This window comes from Rousettus aegyptiacus, unplaced genomic scaffold (assembly GCF_014176215.1).
Source record: "Rousettus aegyptiacus isolate mRouAeg1 unplaced genomic scaffold, mRouAeg1.p scaffold_m13_p_1, whole genome shotgun sequence".
Taxonomy (NCBI): Eukaryota; Metazoa; Chordata; class Mammalia; order Chiroptera; family Pteropodidae; genus Rousettus; species Rousettus aegyptiacus.
Window position 1 is genome coordinate 9,834,744 of NW_023416284.1, and position 15,318 is coordinate 9,850,061.

A 15,318-nucleotide genomic window follows, 5' to 3' on the forward strand; every position below is an offset into this window, starting at 1 on the left:
CTCAATGCATAGAGATTATGGGAAACACCGATCGATAAGAAAAAAAAGGAAAATTAATAGAAACGAGCAAGAAATATGAATGAGTAATTCATAGAGGAGAAAGACTCAATGATCAGAACCCAGATGAAAAGATGCTTAACTTAGCGTTCCCAAGAACGTGGACCTGGGGGCCTTCTCGCACCGTGGGTGGGAGTCTGCACTGGTACAAGCATTTGGAGAGCAGTTGGCAAGAAAGCTGAAAATGCTCCCTCTTCAGGAGGCATTCTTAGAAGCGGACCGCTGAATTATAGGAAATGTACATTGTAAATTTTGATAGATATTGCCAAGTCGCTCTCCAAAAAGAGGGTATCGCTTTATATACCCGCCAGCCGCATCAGGAGGTGTCTGGCCAATACTGTGCACCGGCAGCGTTCCTTTTTTGTCAGTCAGAGAGGTCAGTCATCTCATGGTTGCTGTAATTCACCTTCCTTTAGTTAGGAGCAAGGCTGGAAATCCCTCCTCCCCCTCCCCCTCCCCGAACATACATACATACCCTCATTCATTGGAAAAAAACACATATAGAAAAGTGCACGAAGCTTTATTTTATACACACCCACACGCACATGTACACACGCATAAATGAACAGTTACAAAGCAAACACTTAAGGAGCCATCACCCAGGTCAAATTAAACATGCCCAGCACCCCAAAGTCCCCCCAACCACACCCCTCTCTGATCATAACTCCTTCCTTCCCCTAGAGGTAACCACTATCTTGTGACAAGTATTTCCTTGGTTTTCTTTGTGGTTTTATCGCCCAAATATGCATACCTGAGTAATACGGTCTATTTTTGACTATCTTTAGATTTCCTGTGAATGGAATCATAGTATACATATGCTTTCGGGTCGGGCTCCTTTTGCCCACATTATGTTTGTGAGATACGTCCACGTGTTGCATGGCGGTTGGGTGTCTTTTCACATGTTTAAGAATTATTTCAAATTCTTCCTCCACCCACCCGTCCTTTAAGTGCTTCATTTGTGTTGCAAAGTCTCTCTCTGTTTCTGGGGTGACATGTGAAGAAGGTGGGGTGGGGGCTGAGGTTTTGGGAGTGTGAGACGAAGCGAGGCTCAGAGAGGCTGCACAGCCAGTAGGTAGGAGAGCCCAGATTCATATGCACGTCTGTCTGACTCCAAAGTCCAGGCTCACTGCCCCATCCTGAGGAGATGTGGCAGCGTCACACAGGCCAGGAATGCCTAGGGCAACCTGGGCTCAGTGCAGGGTGTGCCCCAGACATAGAGGGATGTAGGGATGCAGAAGAGGGAAGGGTCAGGGAAGGCTTCCTGGAGGCGGCAGCATTTGACCTGGCCTGTGCTCTGACCCTGCTTCCTGCTCAAAGCCTCTTTCCCCAGGCCCAGGAGAGAGGCTCCAGATGCCCTTGCCTCTGGGCAGTGTCTTCTTGGAAATGGCTTCCATTTGTCCAGCCTCAGAAAGGCCCCGAGATGGAGGCTAGAAGGTGGAGGCCACAGGCCGGGGCTGGGCTCCTGGGAACCCCATGGTCACTTACCCTCTGCCCTCTCCTTGCAGACGTCGCTCTGGATTGTGACCTGAACTGTGAGGGCAGGGAGAACAGGAGCTTCGTGGACAAGGTAGGGCACCTTGGCCTGGGGCCAGAAAGGGGTGTAGAGTTTGGCACTGCCCTGGGTGGAGTTAAGAAGGATGAGGTCATTACAGGTATCCCCTGCCTCCTCGCTGATGCCAAGGTCGGAGGAGCCAACCAGGCATGGCTGGGGACCTTCTTTCACTAGGAGAAAATCATCACCACGATTTATCAAGCACACATGTGCCCAGCCCTGGGCTAGGCCTTGCTTTGTGGGGAAAAGTCCCCCTGGACTTTTAATCTAGGTTAGGGGTGGACACACTTTCTCTCTAAAAGCAAAGTAGTAAAGCTATGGAAGCAACCTAAATGCTCATCAACAGATAATTGGATAAAGAAGTTATGGTTCATATATACAATGGAATATTACTCAGCTATTAAAAAAAAATGAAATCCTATGATTTGCGAAGAGATGAATGGACCTAGGCGTTATTATGCTGGGCGAGATAAGTCAGAGAAAGATAAATACCACGTGATTTCACTTATATGTGGAATCTAAGGAACAGAACGAACAAACTAACAATAAAAGACAGACTCACAAATGTAGAGGACAATCTGGTGATGGCCGGAAGGGGTGGGGGTTGAGGGGCTGGTGGAAAGGAGGAAGGGGCTGAGGAAGTACAGATCGGTAGTTGATAGAGGGTCATGCGGGTGGGGAGCGCGGCCGGGGAACGCAGTCGGCGGTAGTGTGAAGGCCAGGGGCCAGGTGGAGAGCCAGAGGAGACAAAAAGCAATCAGCGGCGTCGCTTCGTAAACTATGTGCGTCTAACCAATGTGCTCTGACCCTCGAAACTAATGATAAAATGAAATTTAAAAAATGCTAGTAAAAAAGATAATTTTTTTAAAAAAAGCAAAGTAGTAAATATTTTAGGCTTTTCTAGTTGTGTGGTCTCTGTTGCAGCTACTCAGTTCTGCCGCTGTAGTGTGAAAGAGCTATCCTATGTCGCTGTGTAAACAAATGGACACGGCTGTGCTCCAGTAAAACTCGATTCACAGAAACAGGCAGTGGTGGGCCGTAGTGTGCCGACCCCCTGATCTAAGTGAAAAGGAACTCTATCGAGTATGAAACCGATAAAGAACTTGGGCCTGAATCGTGGTGGCACTTGATGCAGTGGTGGTTCAGAGGAGAAAGTCGAAGGGGGCTGGGCGAGCAAGGAAGACCTCCCGGGAGGGCATCCACTTGAGCTGGGCTCTAACGGGGCATGCAAGAGAGAGGGCATTCCGTGTGGCGGAAACAGCAGGTGTCAAGGCCGGGAGGGACGGGTCTAGGGTCAGGAGGTTGCCTATTGAGAAAGAGGAGGTTGGCTGGAGACGCACCACACACAGCTGTGCGAGACCGCTGTTAGTCTGAACTTGATGCTGTGGGAGGTGGAGAGCCATTGCCATTCTTTGAGCAGGATATGCTTCAGGGAGCGTGGACCTTCCTCACAGGGTCGGGTGAAGGGGAGGAGGCGGGGTTAGGAAGCTGGCCAAGAGGTCATGGGAGAGGGAGGCACCAGCCAGCTCCCAGCCCCCCATCACCAGCTCGGCTTTGTCGTTGGCAGCGCCAGTGGGTCTGGGGGCCCAGGGGGTATGGAGCCATCCTGCTGGTGAACTGTGACAGGGACGATCCGACCTGTGATGACCAGGACAACTGTGACCAGTGTGTGCGCTGTCTGCAAGGTGAGGGGAGCCGGGGTAGCCCATGTCCCTGGGTGTCCAGGGTCACCATTCAGGTACCTGGCAGGGACTCTGACCCACGGGGGTGACTCTGTAGGCAGAGCTCAGGGCCACAGTTCCAGCTCCTGGACACACCTCGAGTTCCTCAAAACTTGCCTCGGACTGGCAGCTGCCCCTCCCAGCATCCTCATTGCCAGCTCTGGAAATGAGCTGACTTACCTCTCTCACCCTGTGGAGCAGAGGATGCTAACGTTATTTGAGCACCTGCCGTGTGCCAGGCCCTTTCCTAACAGCTTCTGTCTGGCTCCACAGACCTGGAAGACATGTCGGTCATGGTTCTGCGGACTCAGGGTCCCGCTGCCCTCTTCGATGACCACAGACTTGTCCTCCACACCTCCAGCTATGACGCCAAGAGGGTGCGGGTCTTCCACGCCTGCGGTGAGTTCGTGCCCACCCCTCCGCCCCCCCACCCCACTGCCAAGGGGCCTGGTTCCCCACCTTGGGCTGTGGGCAGGCCCAGCTTGGGTTCTGGGGCGGCCTTGGGGACCAGAGCAGGAAGAGTCAGATGCTCTGCGTCTGGTCGGCTGGCATCTCTAGCACAGCCATGGCCTGAGCTTGTTTTAGTCAATGGATGAATTTTTGAAATACATTTTAAGCATGTTTAGAAATTTTTATTACCAAAAATTTTAATCATACCCAAAAGTAGAGAGGACAGTGTAACAACTCCCCGGAGGTCAACCACTGGGATCCAACAGCTACCCCCTTTGCTTCACTCATCCCGTTCCGTTTGCTGAAATATTTTTGAGCCAGTCCCAGACACCATGGATACTGTCCCTACAAAATTCAGTGTGCATCTCCCTGAAGAAAATAAAAAACAAAATTATCTATTGCTTCACATAGCCACAACGCCATTATCACAGGTACAAGCAAGAATATAAAATACCTTCAAAAAAATAAATGTATAAAAGTGATAAGATGCTCATTTTTCAAAGGATCAAACAGTATGGAAGTACACAGAGTAAAAAATTGAGAGTCCTCTGTCCGTCCCCTGGAACCTTTCTCTTAAAATGTGTTCTCTGTTAACGACTTGGTATGTGTTCTTCCCAACTTTTTTCTTTACACACTAAATGAGTGTGTGTGTGTGGTGTGCACACAGCCTGCTTTCCAACCTGTTTCCTTCACTGAGTTACAGATCCCACATGACTTCCTGTGTGTTTATTTAATTCTGTTTCGTTCTTTTCCACATCCGCACAGTGTTCCGAAGCATGGAGGTCTGTAACTTGTGCAGCGTATGGTTGTCTGCGGAGTTTTGATTTCACAGTATAGGTTTCTGGGGGGCAGGGACCTTGCTTACAGGCTGGATCCTGAGTCCAGAGCTGTGCCTCCCAGGTACCTAATGGGTAGGTGCTCAGTAAATAAATATTTGTTCAATGAAAGAACAACCAGCGAATGCCCTTGCATTCGTATTTTGTAGGAAAGATACCTAACAGTGGCAGTGCTGGTTAGGGGCAGACGTTACTTTGTTAGGGGCTGCCACCTTGTCCTCCCCACTGCCCCCCTCCCGCAGCTGTGCCCACGCTGGGTATTAAGCATCTTTCTTCCTTTGCCAGTGGGAAGCAGGAATTGTTCCGCTTGCATTTTTTGGCGAGGTCACGCAGCTCTCTCCTGCATGCCTCACGCTCGCCAGCTCCACCAGGGAGTCACGGCTGCCCCTTCCATCCCCTCCCAGGTCCCGAGGACTCCTGCGAGTCCTACAGGCACGCGCTGGGCCGAGACAAGCTGTCCTACGAGGTGCCCCGCTCCCACGGGGACGAGGAGCACTTCTTTGTGGAGGGCCTCTCCTTCCCTGACGCTGGCTTCACGGGGCTCGTCTCCTTCCACGTCACCCTGCTGGACGACTCCAATGAGGTAGGGGGTGGCCAGGCAGAGAGGGTGACGAAAGGGCTCCATTCCTGGGAGAGACAGGCACCACCGGTGAGAGAGACCCCAGGCTTCTCAACCATCCCTCTGGTTCCTCTCTAGAAACTAAGGGATGAAGTGGTTCATCAGGGTCACTGGGTCCTTGACTTGCTCAGGCGTCTGGATTCTGAGGCCAGCGCCTGGTCCCCACTGCTCCTCTCCTGCAGGATTTCTCCGAGTCCCCGATCTTCACTGACACCGTGGTGTTTCGCGTGGCGCCCTGGATTATGACACCCAGCACCCTGCCGCCCCTGGAGGTGTATGTGTGCAGGTGAGCCTGGGGGCACTGGGGGTCCTTCTGACCCTGGTGATCCCTCTGGCCTCAGGCCTGTCCCTATCCTGAGCCGCTCTCCCTGGGCGTGTCCACAGTGTGAAGAACAACATGTGTTTTGTGGACGCAGTGGCGGAGCTGGCCAGGAAGGCCGGCTGCAAGCTGACCATCTGCCCACAGGCTGAGAACCGCAATGATCGCTGGATCCAGGTACCACGGCCCCTTGGTGGCGCCCAGCCGGGGGAGCCCGGAGGCGCTGCTGGGGACATTCAGGAGCACCTGGCGCTGTGATAATCCTCCCCAGGGAGCTGCTCTTTCTAATTGTAGACCTAGAGCTTGCCCACTCTCTCCAGAACTTTCCGAAGACCCAGGTGCACGCTGACACTGCATTCAACACCCGTTCGCCCCCGGGATCTGGGCTCGGCACCCGGATGGGCACACACTCCCCGCCTCAGCAGCCGGGACCAGTGGTTCTCAACGGGATGCGGTTTGGTCCCCCAAGAGACATTTGGCAGTCTCTGGAGACATTTTTGCTTGTCACACCAAGAGTGGTGTGGTGTTACTGCCTTTTAGTGGTTAGAGGCCAGGGATGCTGCTAACATCTGACTGTGCACAGGACAGTCCCCACAGCAAAGAATGATCTGGTCCCAAATGTCGATAGTGCTGAGGCCGAGAAGCCCCGATGCGGTGAATTACTGTGATAAAAATCCCCACTCTTGCAATCTAAGATGTAGCAGGGGTACCGCCAAAGTCCTAGGTGGATTTGGAGGCTGGTGATGTCACTTCTGTCTGGGGGATCAGTGATGACATCCAGGAATAAGGGCATCTCAGTTGGACCAGATTTGGAAAATGGGGGGATAATGATTTTTGCCATTTAGCAAGTGCTTACTGGCAGGCCATGTGCCATTACCATAGTGTCATTCCATCTTCTCGACAACTTCCTGTTATTACCCTCCCGAGGGGCTCTCGACCAGGCCAATCCTGTGGGCCAAAGAGGCGGTAATGGCCATACTGGGACTCAGTAGATGGTGGTTCTGGCAAAGGGCTGGAGGTGGGAGGCATGAGAAAGAGTGTCATGTGCTGTCTTTGGCCAAGGCCAAGGTCCATGGAGAGCAATAATTGAGGTGGGAGACCTTGAATGCCAGGCTAAGGAGCTTTCACAGCTGGAAGTCATCCAATTAGGCGGTTCAGGGCAAGACCCTGGAGTGAGATGACCTGAGTTCGGATCCTGCTGTGCTGCTGATGGGATGTGTGCCCGCGGACAAATAACTAGACCTCTCTGTTCCTCATTTTCCTCACCCGTAACATGAGGTAATAATAATGGCAGTGCCTCTGCATAGGCGTGAGCGTTAAGGGAGTTAATATTTGTAAAGGGCAGGGCCAGGCACGTAATAGTGAGCTTCTCACTGGGTGTGGAGCTTGTCAACGCTGGGCCATCTTTGCCTCCAGGACCAGAAGGGTCAGAATTAACCTGGACACGTTTATGGGTCTGAGAAGGAGGCAGATCTGTACCTGCTCAGGTGCCTTTAGCTCTGTCCAGCCATCGACCCTTCATGACCACACGTACAGGCCAGAGGTGCTAGCCGATGCCCAGCAGCCTGCCGGTCCAACTCGGGCGACACTGCGGCCTTCCCTGTGTCCACTCCTTCCTGATCCAGCCTGGGGACATGCCCAAGGTCACATCCCTGTTCTCGCTCATTCCTAGCCTGTCTTACTGTGTGACGCTAGGCGACTGCACACCCCTCTCTGAGGCTCCAGCCCCTCTTCCAGCCAGCAGCTGTCACGACCCTGCCCCCTTCACCCTTAAGGGCAAAGTTCCCCGAGACAGAGAACTTCTGTGACAAGTCCTCCCTGAAGCGCTCAGTGCCAAGCAAGCTGGAGAAATTGTTGACCGTCCACAGCTGGGCATCTCTCTCGTTCGCAGGATGAGATGGAGCTGGGCTACGTCCAGGCGCCACACAAGACCTTCCCTGTGGTCTTCGACTCCCCGAGGAATGGAGAACTGCAGGACTTCCCCTACAAAAGGATACTGGTGAGTGGCCCAGGCCACACAGCTCAGCCCTGAGGGCCACGCTGGGGGTGTGGCGTACAGAGGGTAGCACCGTGAACATGCTCTTTGGGGACAGAAGTAGGTAAAATATAGGAGATGCCCATTTAAATTTAAATTTCAAATAAGCAAAGAGTACCTTTTAGGTATAAGTATGTTGTCCCAATCATTGCATGGGACATGCTGATATTAAAATATATGTGTTGTTTTGCTGAAATTCAAAGTTAACTGGGCCTCCTGTGTTTTTATTTACTAAATCTGGTGGCCCCAGATGGGGGAAGCTGTTAAGAACACATGCTCTGGAGTGAGAACAACCCAGCTCTGTCACTCACATGCTGTGTGACCTTGCATGAGTCACCTCTCCTCTCTGAGCCTCAGTTTCCTCATTAGTAAAAATGATATCATAACCCTGGCCCGAGGTGTTCGTGAGGCGTCTCTACGTCTATACCAAGGGAGCATCCAGCACAGTTAGCTGGTATTATTATCGGGAATAAAATAAAGAGGGTGTCTCGATGAACCCCCGAAAGGAGAGAAGGGAGACTCCCCTGATGCCATAGAGAATGGAAGGAAGGCCTCCGACCGACCGCTGGATCACGTGGATGGGAAGGGCTCCCATCTCTTAAGTTCCTTCTGAGAGGTGGCCGTGGGAGTCCTCCCCTTTTCCAGATTTGAGAGACCAAGGCTTGAGAGCCATCACCACCAGCCTCTTGGTGCCCCAGGGATCAAGAGCAGCCAGATGCCTGCCCTTGCTGGACTTGGCAGAAAGGTGGAGCAGAGAGTAAGGGGATGGCCACGGCCTCGGTCTCTGAGTCTAATGGGGAGTGCAGGAGCAACCGGGGCCCTCTGTGCTATTTCCCTGTGGCCATGGGGAATAACATGTTCTAACATGTTACCAGGGTCAAAGGGCCTGTGTGTTTCCCATCTCGGGCCCCTGCATGCAAGAATTATCGAATAGGTCAGATCCCTGCCTTGGCTTAGTATTTCCATCTGAAGAATGGGCAGCCTTTCCTGCCCCCTCTTTAAGGAGCTCAGAGCACAGCAACTCCATTCAAGCTCTTTCTGGTGAGCAGCCTCCCCTGACCCTGCTCCACCAGCCTGACTCAGTTTCTCCCATCAGGGTCCGGATTTTGGCTATGTGACTCGGGAACCCCAAGACAGCTCTGTGTGTGGCTTAGACTCCTTCGGGAACCTGGAGGTCAGCCCCCCAGTGGTGGCCAACGGGAGAGAGTACCCCCTGGGGAGGATCCTCATTGGAGGCAACCTGCCTGGGTGAGAGGAGCAGGGAGGGGTGTTCCTGGGTGGAGGCTGAGGGTGGGCATGGCGATGGCGGCTGGGGGGTGGTGAGGGGCTGTGCCACTCCTCAAAGAGAACCGGAAGGAAGGTGCGCCGAAATTGGGTGTGGTGGTAGTGGGGTGGTAGGCTGTCCGCCAGACACTGTCCGCACTTCCCTCGGGGAATACGAGAAGGCTAGAGCAAGCAGGGTCCTCAGGGGTCATTCGGTCCCACCCTTTCAGCTTACAGGTTGGCCCAGAGGAAGCGAGCGACCTGGAAAGTCACACAATGCGCAAAGTTATGACTAGATTTAGGTCTTCCGATTCAGAAAGTAAATAGGTCTTGCTGTCAATGAATAGTTACAGAAGAAAAAGCTTTAAGTTTCAATAGTACTGGGAGAAATTTCATCTAGGTTAAAGCTTGTTCATACTATGAGGTAAATAACTAATATCAGATCTTTTCCTAAGAGCAGGAGAAGGGAGGTACAGGACATGAAAAGTGAGATGACAGTAACACACACAAACACAGAGTAATAGATTGTCTTATTCATCCCGTGACACCTGGAAACCGATGGAAAAGAAAGTATATGGTAATGTTATCTGCTGTGAAATAGACCGAAACATAGAGCCAACCAAATTCAGCAAAACAGTTAAAACAGGCTCGGTATCGAAGAACTGATGAATCAAGAACCTTTGGAGGGACTAACTGCCCTCAAACGCATGATCCCACAGAAGGAAGAAGTTTGAGCTAAGCCATTAGATCCTTTCTCAGAAGGCAAAAAAGAATGGGGTTTAAATTAATGACCATAAAATGCTAGGGCTGGGAGGCCCCTCAGGGGGTGGCCTTGTCCATCTCTCTCCGGCTGATGTGCTGGAAGGTGAGGCCGCAGCCAGAGAAATGTAAGATAAACTCAAGGAGGAACCACCTGGCCATGAGGGATGGAATATAGGGGTGAAATCAGTCTCTTGGAGAATGTGAGGATGGGGTCTGAGGGTGGTTCTGAGAATTTAAGACCTGGGGCTGGGGTCACTGACTCGTATCATTGACCTGTCCTGCATCTGCCTCATTGAGAACTCACCTTGAGTGGACTTTTAAAATATAGCCATTTTATTATCTTTCCTGCTTACAAAAGCAATGCATGGGTTGTTGTTGTTGTTTTGGTAGATGTTGCAGAAATCTTGAGCTCTTGTTATTCCATTTCTGCATAGATTTTTTTAGTTAAGCAACTTTTTAAAAAAAATCCCTTGGGCCTCAGGTCAAGTGGCCGCAGAGTCACCCAGGTGGTGCGGGACTTCCTTCATGCGCAGAGGGTGCAGCCCCCTGTGGAGCTGTTCGTGGACTGGTTGGCCGTGGGCCACGTGGACGAGTTTCTGAGCTTCGTTCCTGCCCCGGATGGGAAGGTAAGGATTTAGGTGACACGACTGTCCCTGGCATCTGGGTTGGGGCATGGGCTCCAGGGAGCCAGGCTGAGGCCAGGGACTTCGGCTGAGTCTGCTCTCTCCACACAGGGCTTCCGGATGCTCCTGGCCAGTCCCGGTACCTGCTTCAAGCTCTTCCAGGAAAAGCGGAAGTGGGGCCATGGCAGGGCCCTCCTGTTTGAAGGGCTCGTTGGTGGGTACCAGTGCTGTGTCCCTCATGACAGCTTTCCAACCCCCTCACCTAAAACGAGACACATCATGGCTTGAGAGAGGGATGGCGAATTTTAAGGCAGGGCTGTCCCCCCCAAATTCAGGAACCTCTACTCCTGCCACGGCACGCCTTGCTCCCCCAGCCACCATTGCCCATGGCTGGGGAAGAGCTGGCAGGGAGCACTGTGGTGGACGATGAGCTCGGGCCGGGCATGGACAGAGTGGAGGCATGGCCAGTGTCATGGGCATGCGACCAACAGAATCGCACAGGCCCCTTGGCTCAGGAGGGCCCTTTGTTTGGAGTTTAATGCTCCACAGTCATTGTCTTGAAATTCTTAACAATTTGTGCTTTGTGGGTGAATCTGATTGATCAATGGAGCGTCCCTTGGGGACTTGGAGCCTGAGTTCATGAAAGGCCCCAAGAACAGTCTTGCCCCTGCTGCCTCCTGGGGTTGAGTTTCCTTTGCTCACTCTTCCATCCCCTGGGACCCCAGTCCCAGGCTCCCTGCCTCTGCTACAGCCCTCTACCCCCAGCTGGAGCCTGGTGTGGAGAGGGCTGGGCCCACCTGCCCCTAAGCATCTCAGGGCAGGACCTAGTATCAGTCGTCCCTGTCTTGGGCTGGCAGCACCATGGGGCACGTGGTGGGCAATTTTGTAGGGTTGAGCCTTTCGCATACCCCTGATCTGGGTATCTGGCACATCCCAATGCAGAGGCTACAATACCCTTGCTGATCACCTGTTTGCCACTGCTTGGGGTGGGGGTCTGTGGGAAGGAGAAAGGTCCGGCAGCTTGTGGCGGGCTGTGCGCATGCGCCAAGTCCCAGCAGGGGCTCCCTTCACTGTTAGGGTCTATACCTCATGCCCCAGGGAGCTCGACATCAACTAAGTAAATAAACACCATGACAGGGCAAGAGAAAGAAAAAGCTTACATTTTAGTAGCTTTAATGGTACTTCTTTCTTGCGGGGAAGGTTGCTGGTTGGGGCTGGAGTAGGTGGGTGCGCTTGCTGGGGTGGCTCTCAAATCCCATCCCTACCATGAAGCCTAGAGGACCCTTCCTCTCTGACGGGGACCTGGGGAGGGGTGTCAGGGTAGAGACCCTTTGCCTGCAGGATGGTAGATTTCCTAGGCCTTACGGGAAGTAAATGATTCCCTGGACCAAACCTATCGCGAGAGGAAAAACTTCTGCAGAACTTAGAAGCTCCCACGGATCACTTCCGACACCCCTTTCTCTCCATTCTCTACCTTCACGCTTCTCCCAGCACAACCCGTAGGTCCCCAGCCAAAAAGTGCAAGAAATACAGCGTCCTCCAACCCCAGTGCTCCCGGAGGGACTGACCAGCCTCCTCTGAGCCCAGATCAGACCTTAAAAATCCTCACATCCAAATTTTATGTACCAGGCAGGGGAAAGCCATCGTCATCTTTCCCAGAAGTACCAGGTTTACAGTGAATGAGGCCCAGAAAGAGTCTGAACAGTTTTTTCAACCACCCAGCTAGAAAGGAAAGTGGGGGACACTCACAGTTTTTAGGCCACACAGAGCCACCAAGCTGTTCTGGTGAGCTGACACCCAGGGCAGTGACCAGGGAGGCCCAGTGCACCTCAGTAGTCACCTATTGTGTGCCCGGCCCAGGCTCTGTGCTCCACGCCCCTCATCTCATTTGCCCTCATGAGGGCCTGGGAGGAGCACTGTCACCCACTTCACGCCCAAGAATGAGGGGAAGTTGCTGGCCCAGAGGCCTCGGCAAGAGTGCAGTGGAGCTGGGACTAGACCCCAGCTGTCTGACCCCAGCTGGGGTGGAGGGGACGCCCAGCCTGCAGAGGGGCAGCTGGGTCTGGAGAGCTGTCTCTTTTCCTTTGGTCAAAGTCTGAGGCCCTTTGTGAGCACTGGGCTTGGGTTTGATCCTAAGCCCCCCATTCCCTAGCTATAAGTCCTTGGTCAAGTCTTTTATCTCTCTGAGCCTCAATTCCTTCATGTATAAAGTAGATATAATAATGCAACCCAAACTTGTGGGGTCGCAGTGAGGGTTAAATGGGTTACTGAACACAGAGCGCTGAACTCAGGGTCTGCACGTGGTAAGAGCTGAACAAATGACAGCTGTGAAGACTGTGGGCTGTTGGCTTTAACCTCCCTTCCCTGTCTAGCTCTGTCTCCAGAGACGCCCCATCAAGCAGACAGGGAGCCAGACCTCCAGGGAGCTCCATGCTTCACCTCTTGGAGGGCAGGGATAGGGTGCAATGGTGTCCACCAGGGCTGGCACTGGTGGGCAGGTGGGTGGCCCAGCCCTGACACCACTAGGCGAAAGAAGAGGAATCATCACCCAATGCCCTTAGGGGAGAGGGTCGATAAAATGCCAATAAAATAAATTACCAGTGCCAATGAATTCGAGTAAAGGTCTAAAGTCCATAGCACTGTGGTCCCCTGCCCCTCCCACTCCTCACACACCCAGACTTGCATAGTGACCAAGCTGAGCTCTGCTGGGTGGTGCCTACCAATGCCCCAAGGCCAGAGAGCTGCCGACTCAGCAAGACCAGTAGCTATGAACTTGGCCTCTGCCTGGCTGCTTCCCAGAGCAGGTGGCCCTCAGTGCTGGTGCTGTTCCTGCCCCTCCCTTTACGTCTCTCTCTCTCCTTCACAGGCAATGTGCGGGTCAACACCATCTCCATCAACCAGGTCCTCTCCAATGAAAACCTCATCAGCTATAATAAGTTTGTGCAGGTACAAGGGCCATGGGCTGTGAGTAGAAGGTGGGCAGGGCTGGGGGCAGGGATGGGAAAGGAAGCCTGAGGCTCCTGGCTCACGAAAGCTCAGGCTAGAACAGGCCCAGACAGAAGGGCTCTAACCCCCTCCTTTGACCCAAGAGAAATGAGGGGTAAGCCATGTGTACGTGAGGGGGACAGGCATTCCGGGCAGAGAGAAAGCATGAACGATGGCCCTGAGGTAGAACAGTGGGGCTTGGAGTGTACGAGGATGAGCCAGGAGGCCAATGGGGTCACGTGAGGCCTTGTAGGGCATCGGTAGGATGTTGGATGTGGCTCTGCGTGAGACTGGAGGCCCCTGAGGGGTTTGAGCTGAGGAGAAACCTGATCTGACTTTGGCTTTGAACGAATCTCTCTGCTGCTGTGTTGACACTACATCATTGTAGCATGGCAGAGGTTGGGGGTAGAGACAGTAGGTCCCAGCGGGAAATATATGGCACCTCAAGCTGAATAACTGTAGAAAAGCTTAATCAAGGGACTGTTTACAAAGGCACCAGCAGCATTTGAGGAAATCAACAAGGTCGCGCCAGAAGGAATTAGGGAAGGGAGTTCGTACTGGAACCTGGAGAGGACACTGTGGAAAGAGGGCCTGAGATGGGAGCTGCGACCTTTACGGCCAATCCACAGGGAGCTGGGGGAACAAATACTCACTGAATTCTCCTACCAGCCCCCCACTTCCTGCCAATGCCCCTGTTGGCTGAACCCAATCAGGATTTGATCGGGGACGATGCCTGTACCGTGGAGGAGGAAGGGAGCCGGAGGAGACGGGAGGGCTGGCCCAGAGTGAAGACGGAAGGCAGGTCGGGAGATGGAAATTGGGGAGTTCTCAGTGCTAGATGGTGCTTACATCATGAACTGAAGGCGATCCCCTAGGGAGTGAAGGATCTAGAGAAGAAAAGCCGGTGAAAACTAGAACCTTCTGGAACACTCTCATTCAGAGCCCAGCTAGTGGGATAGGACTGTGAGGAGCGGGACACAGGACAAATATATTTTGACAAAAGGACAGAAAGATAAGGTTTGCGTGGAGATTTGATCCATGGGTACTTGGGCAGCCCGCCTCTCCGTAACCAGGCGTGACCCCTTGGGGCCTCCAACACCCCTCCCCCACCTGCAGAGCTGCATCGACTGGAACCGGGAGGTGCTGAAGCGGGAGCTGGGCCTGACCGAGCGGGACATCGTGGACATCCCCCAGCTCTTCAAAACCGAGAAGAGAAAGGCGGTGGCCTTCTTCCCTGACTTGGTGAGACCACCATCTGTGACTTAAGGTTTCACCAAATTAGCCTCCAAGCCTCTCCTACCCAGAAGGGCAAGGTGCTTGGTCACTGCCGCGTTTAGGACTGTGTTGGCTGGTGGGGTGAGAGGGAGAATCAGGGGTTCCATGGGGCCAGCAGTAAGGCCTCTCGTTGGTTGACTGTTATGGTCACTATGGATGCACATTGGCTAAGTCTCTTGCTCATGGGCCATCAGGGAAGAACCCGTCCCTCTTCTCAGGGACCAGCTTGATATTTGCGGAGTGAACAGATGGTTACATTAGGTCGTGCATGTAAAGATGCAGCATCAGCTCGGGGCTCAGGTGGCTGTTCTGCTCCCTTTCTTCAGGCTTGCTGTCATTCATCCATCCCTCATATATTAGGATACCCTGTAGGAGGTACAAAGATGGCGAAGGCTGCACTGTGCTCTTAAGGAGCTTCCCATCTAATCCGGAGAGGGAGAAACTCTTCCCCTCTCCGAGCACCTGACCCGATGATCTATTTTGTATAAGAAAGTGATGTGGCCGTTTCAAGGTGGATCAAAGCACTTCCAGCCTAAGAGGCAGAACTGGAGATGCAAAAGGGCTTCCTGGAAGAAGCAGCCTTTGAGTAAGCCCCAAGCGTTTTGCCTCTGGTGCTCTTAAAACTTGAACTTGCATCTGGAACACCTGGACCACTGGGGCCCCACCCACGGGGTTTGATTCAGCAGGTCTGAGTCAGGGCCTGAGATGCTGCTACCATTCTAACCAGCACCGTGATGCTGCTATCAGAGGACCACACTTCGAGTCGCGCTGCTGGAGATCACCCAGCTCCCCTCCCCACCTGCATCCCCTCGCCATCATCC

The 15,318-nt window shown here is 53.1% G+C and overlaps 1 protein-coding gene across 1 annotated transcript in view; it reads left to right on the forward strand.

Moving 5' to 3' along the window:
* Window positions 1–15,318, forward strand: part of PADI3 (peptidyl arginine deiminase 3) — a 28,839-nt gene that overhangs the window by 11,574 nt on the left and 1,947 nt on the right. Inside the window, exons 4-15 of the mRNA XM_016128420.2 lie at window positions 1,563–1,624; window positions 3,177–3,294; window positions 3,604–3,729; window positions 5,021–5,199; window positions 5,418–5,521; window positions 5,620–5,731; window positions 7,446–7,553; window positions 8,686–8,837; window positions 10,096–10,240; window positions 10,349–10,451; window positions 13,104–13,183; window positions 14,339–14,464. Coding sequence (XP_015983906.2) covers window positions 1,563–1,624; window positions 3,177–3,294; window positions 3,604–3,729; window positions 5,021–5,199; window positions 5,418–5,521; window positions 5,620–5,731; window positions 7,446–7,553; window positions 8,686–8,837; window positions 10,096–10,240; window positions 10,349–10,451; window positions 13,104–13,183; window positions 14,339–14,464 — 1,415 coding nt within the window. The remainder of the gene's footprint in view (window positions 1–1,562; window positions 1,625–3,176; window positions 3,295–3,603; window positions 3,730–5,020; window positions 5,200–5,417; window positions 5,522–5,619; window positions 5,732–7,445; window positions 7,554–8,685; window positions 8,838–10,095; window positions 10,241–10,348; window positions 10,452–13,103; window positions 13,184–14,338; window positions 14,465–15,318) is intronic.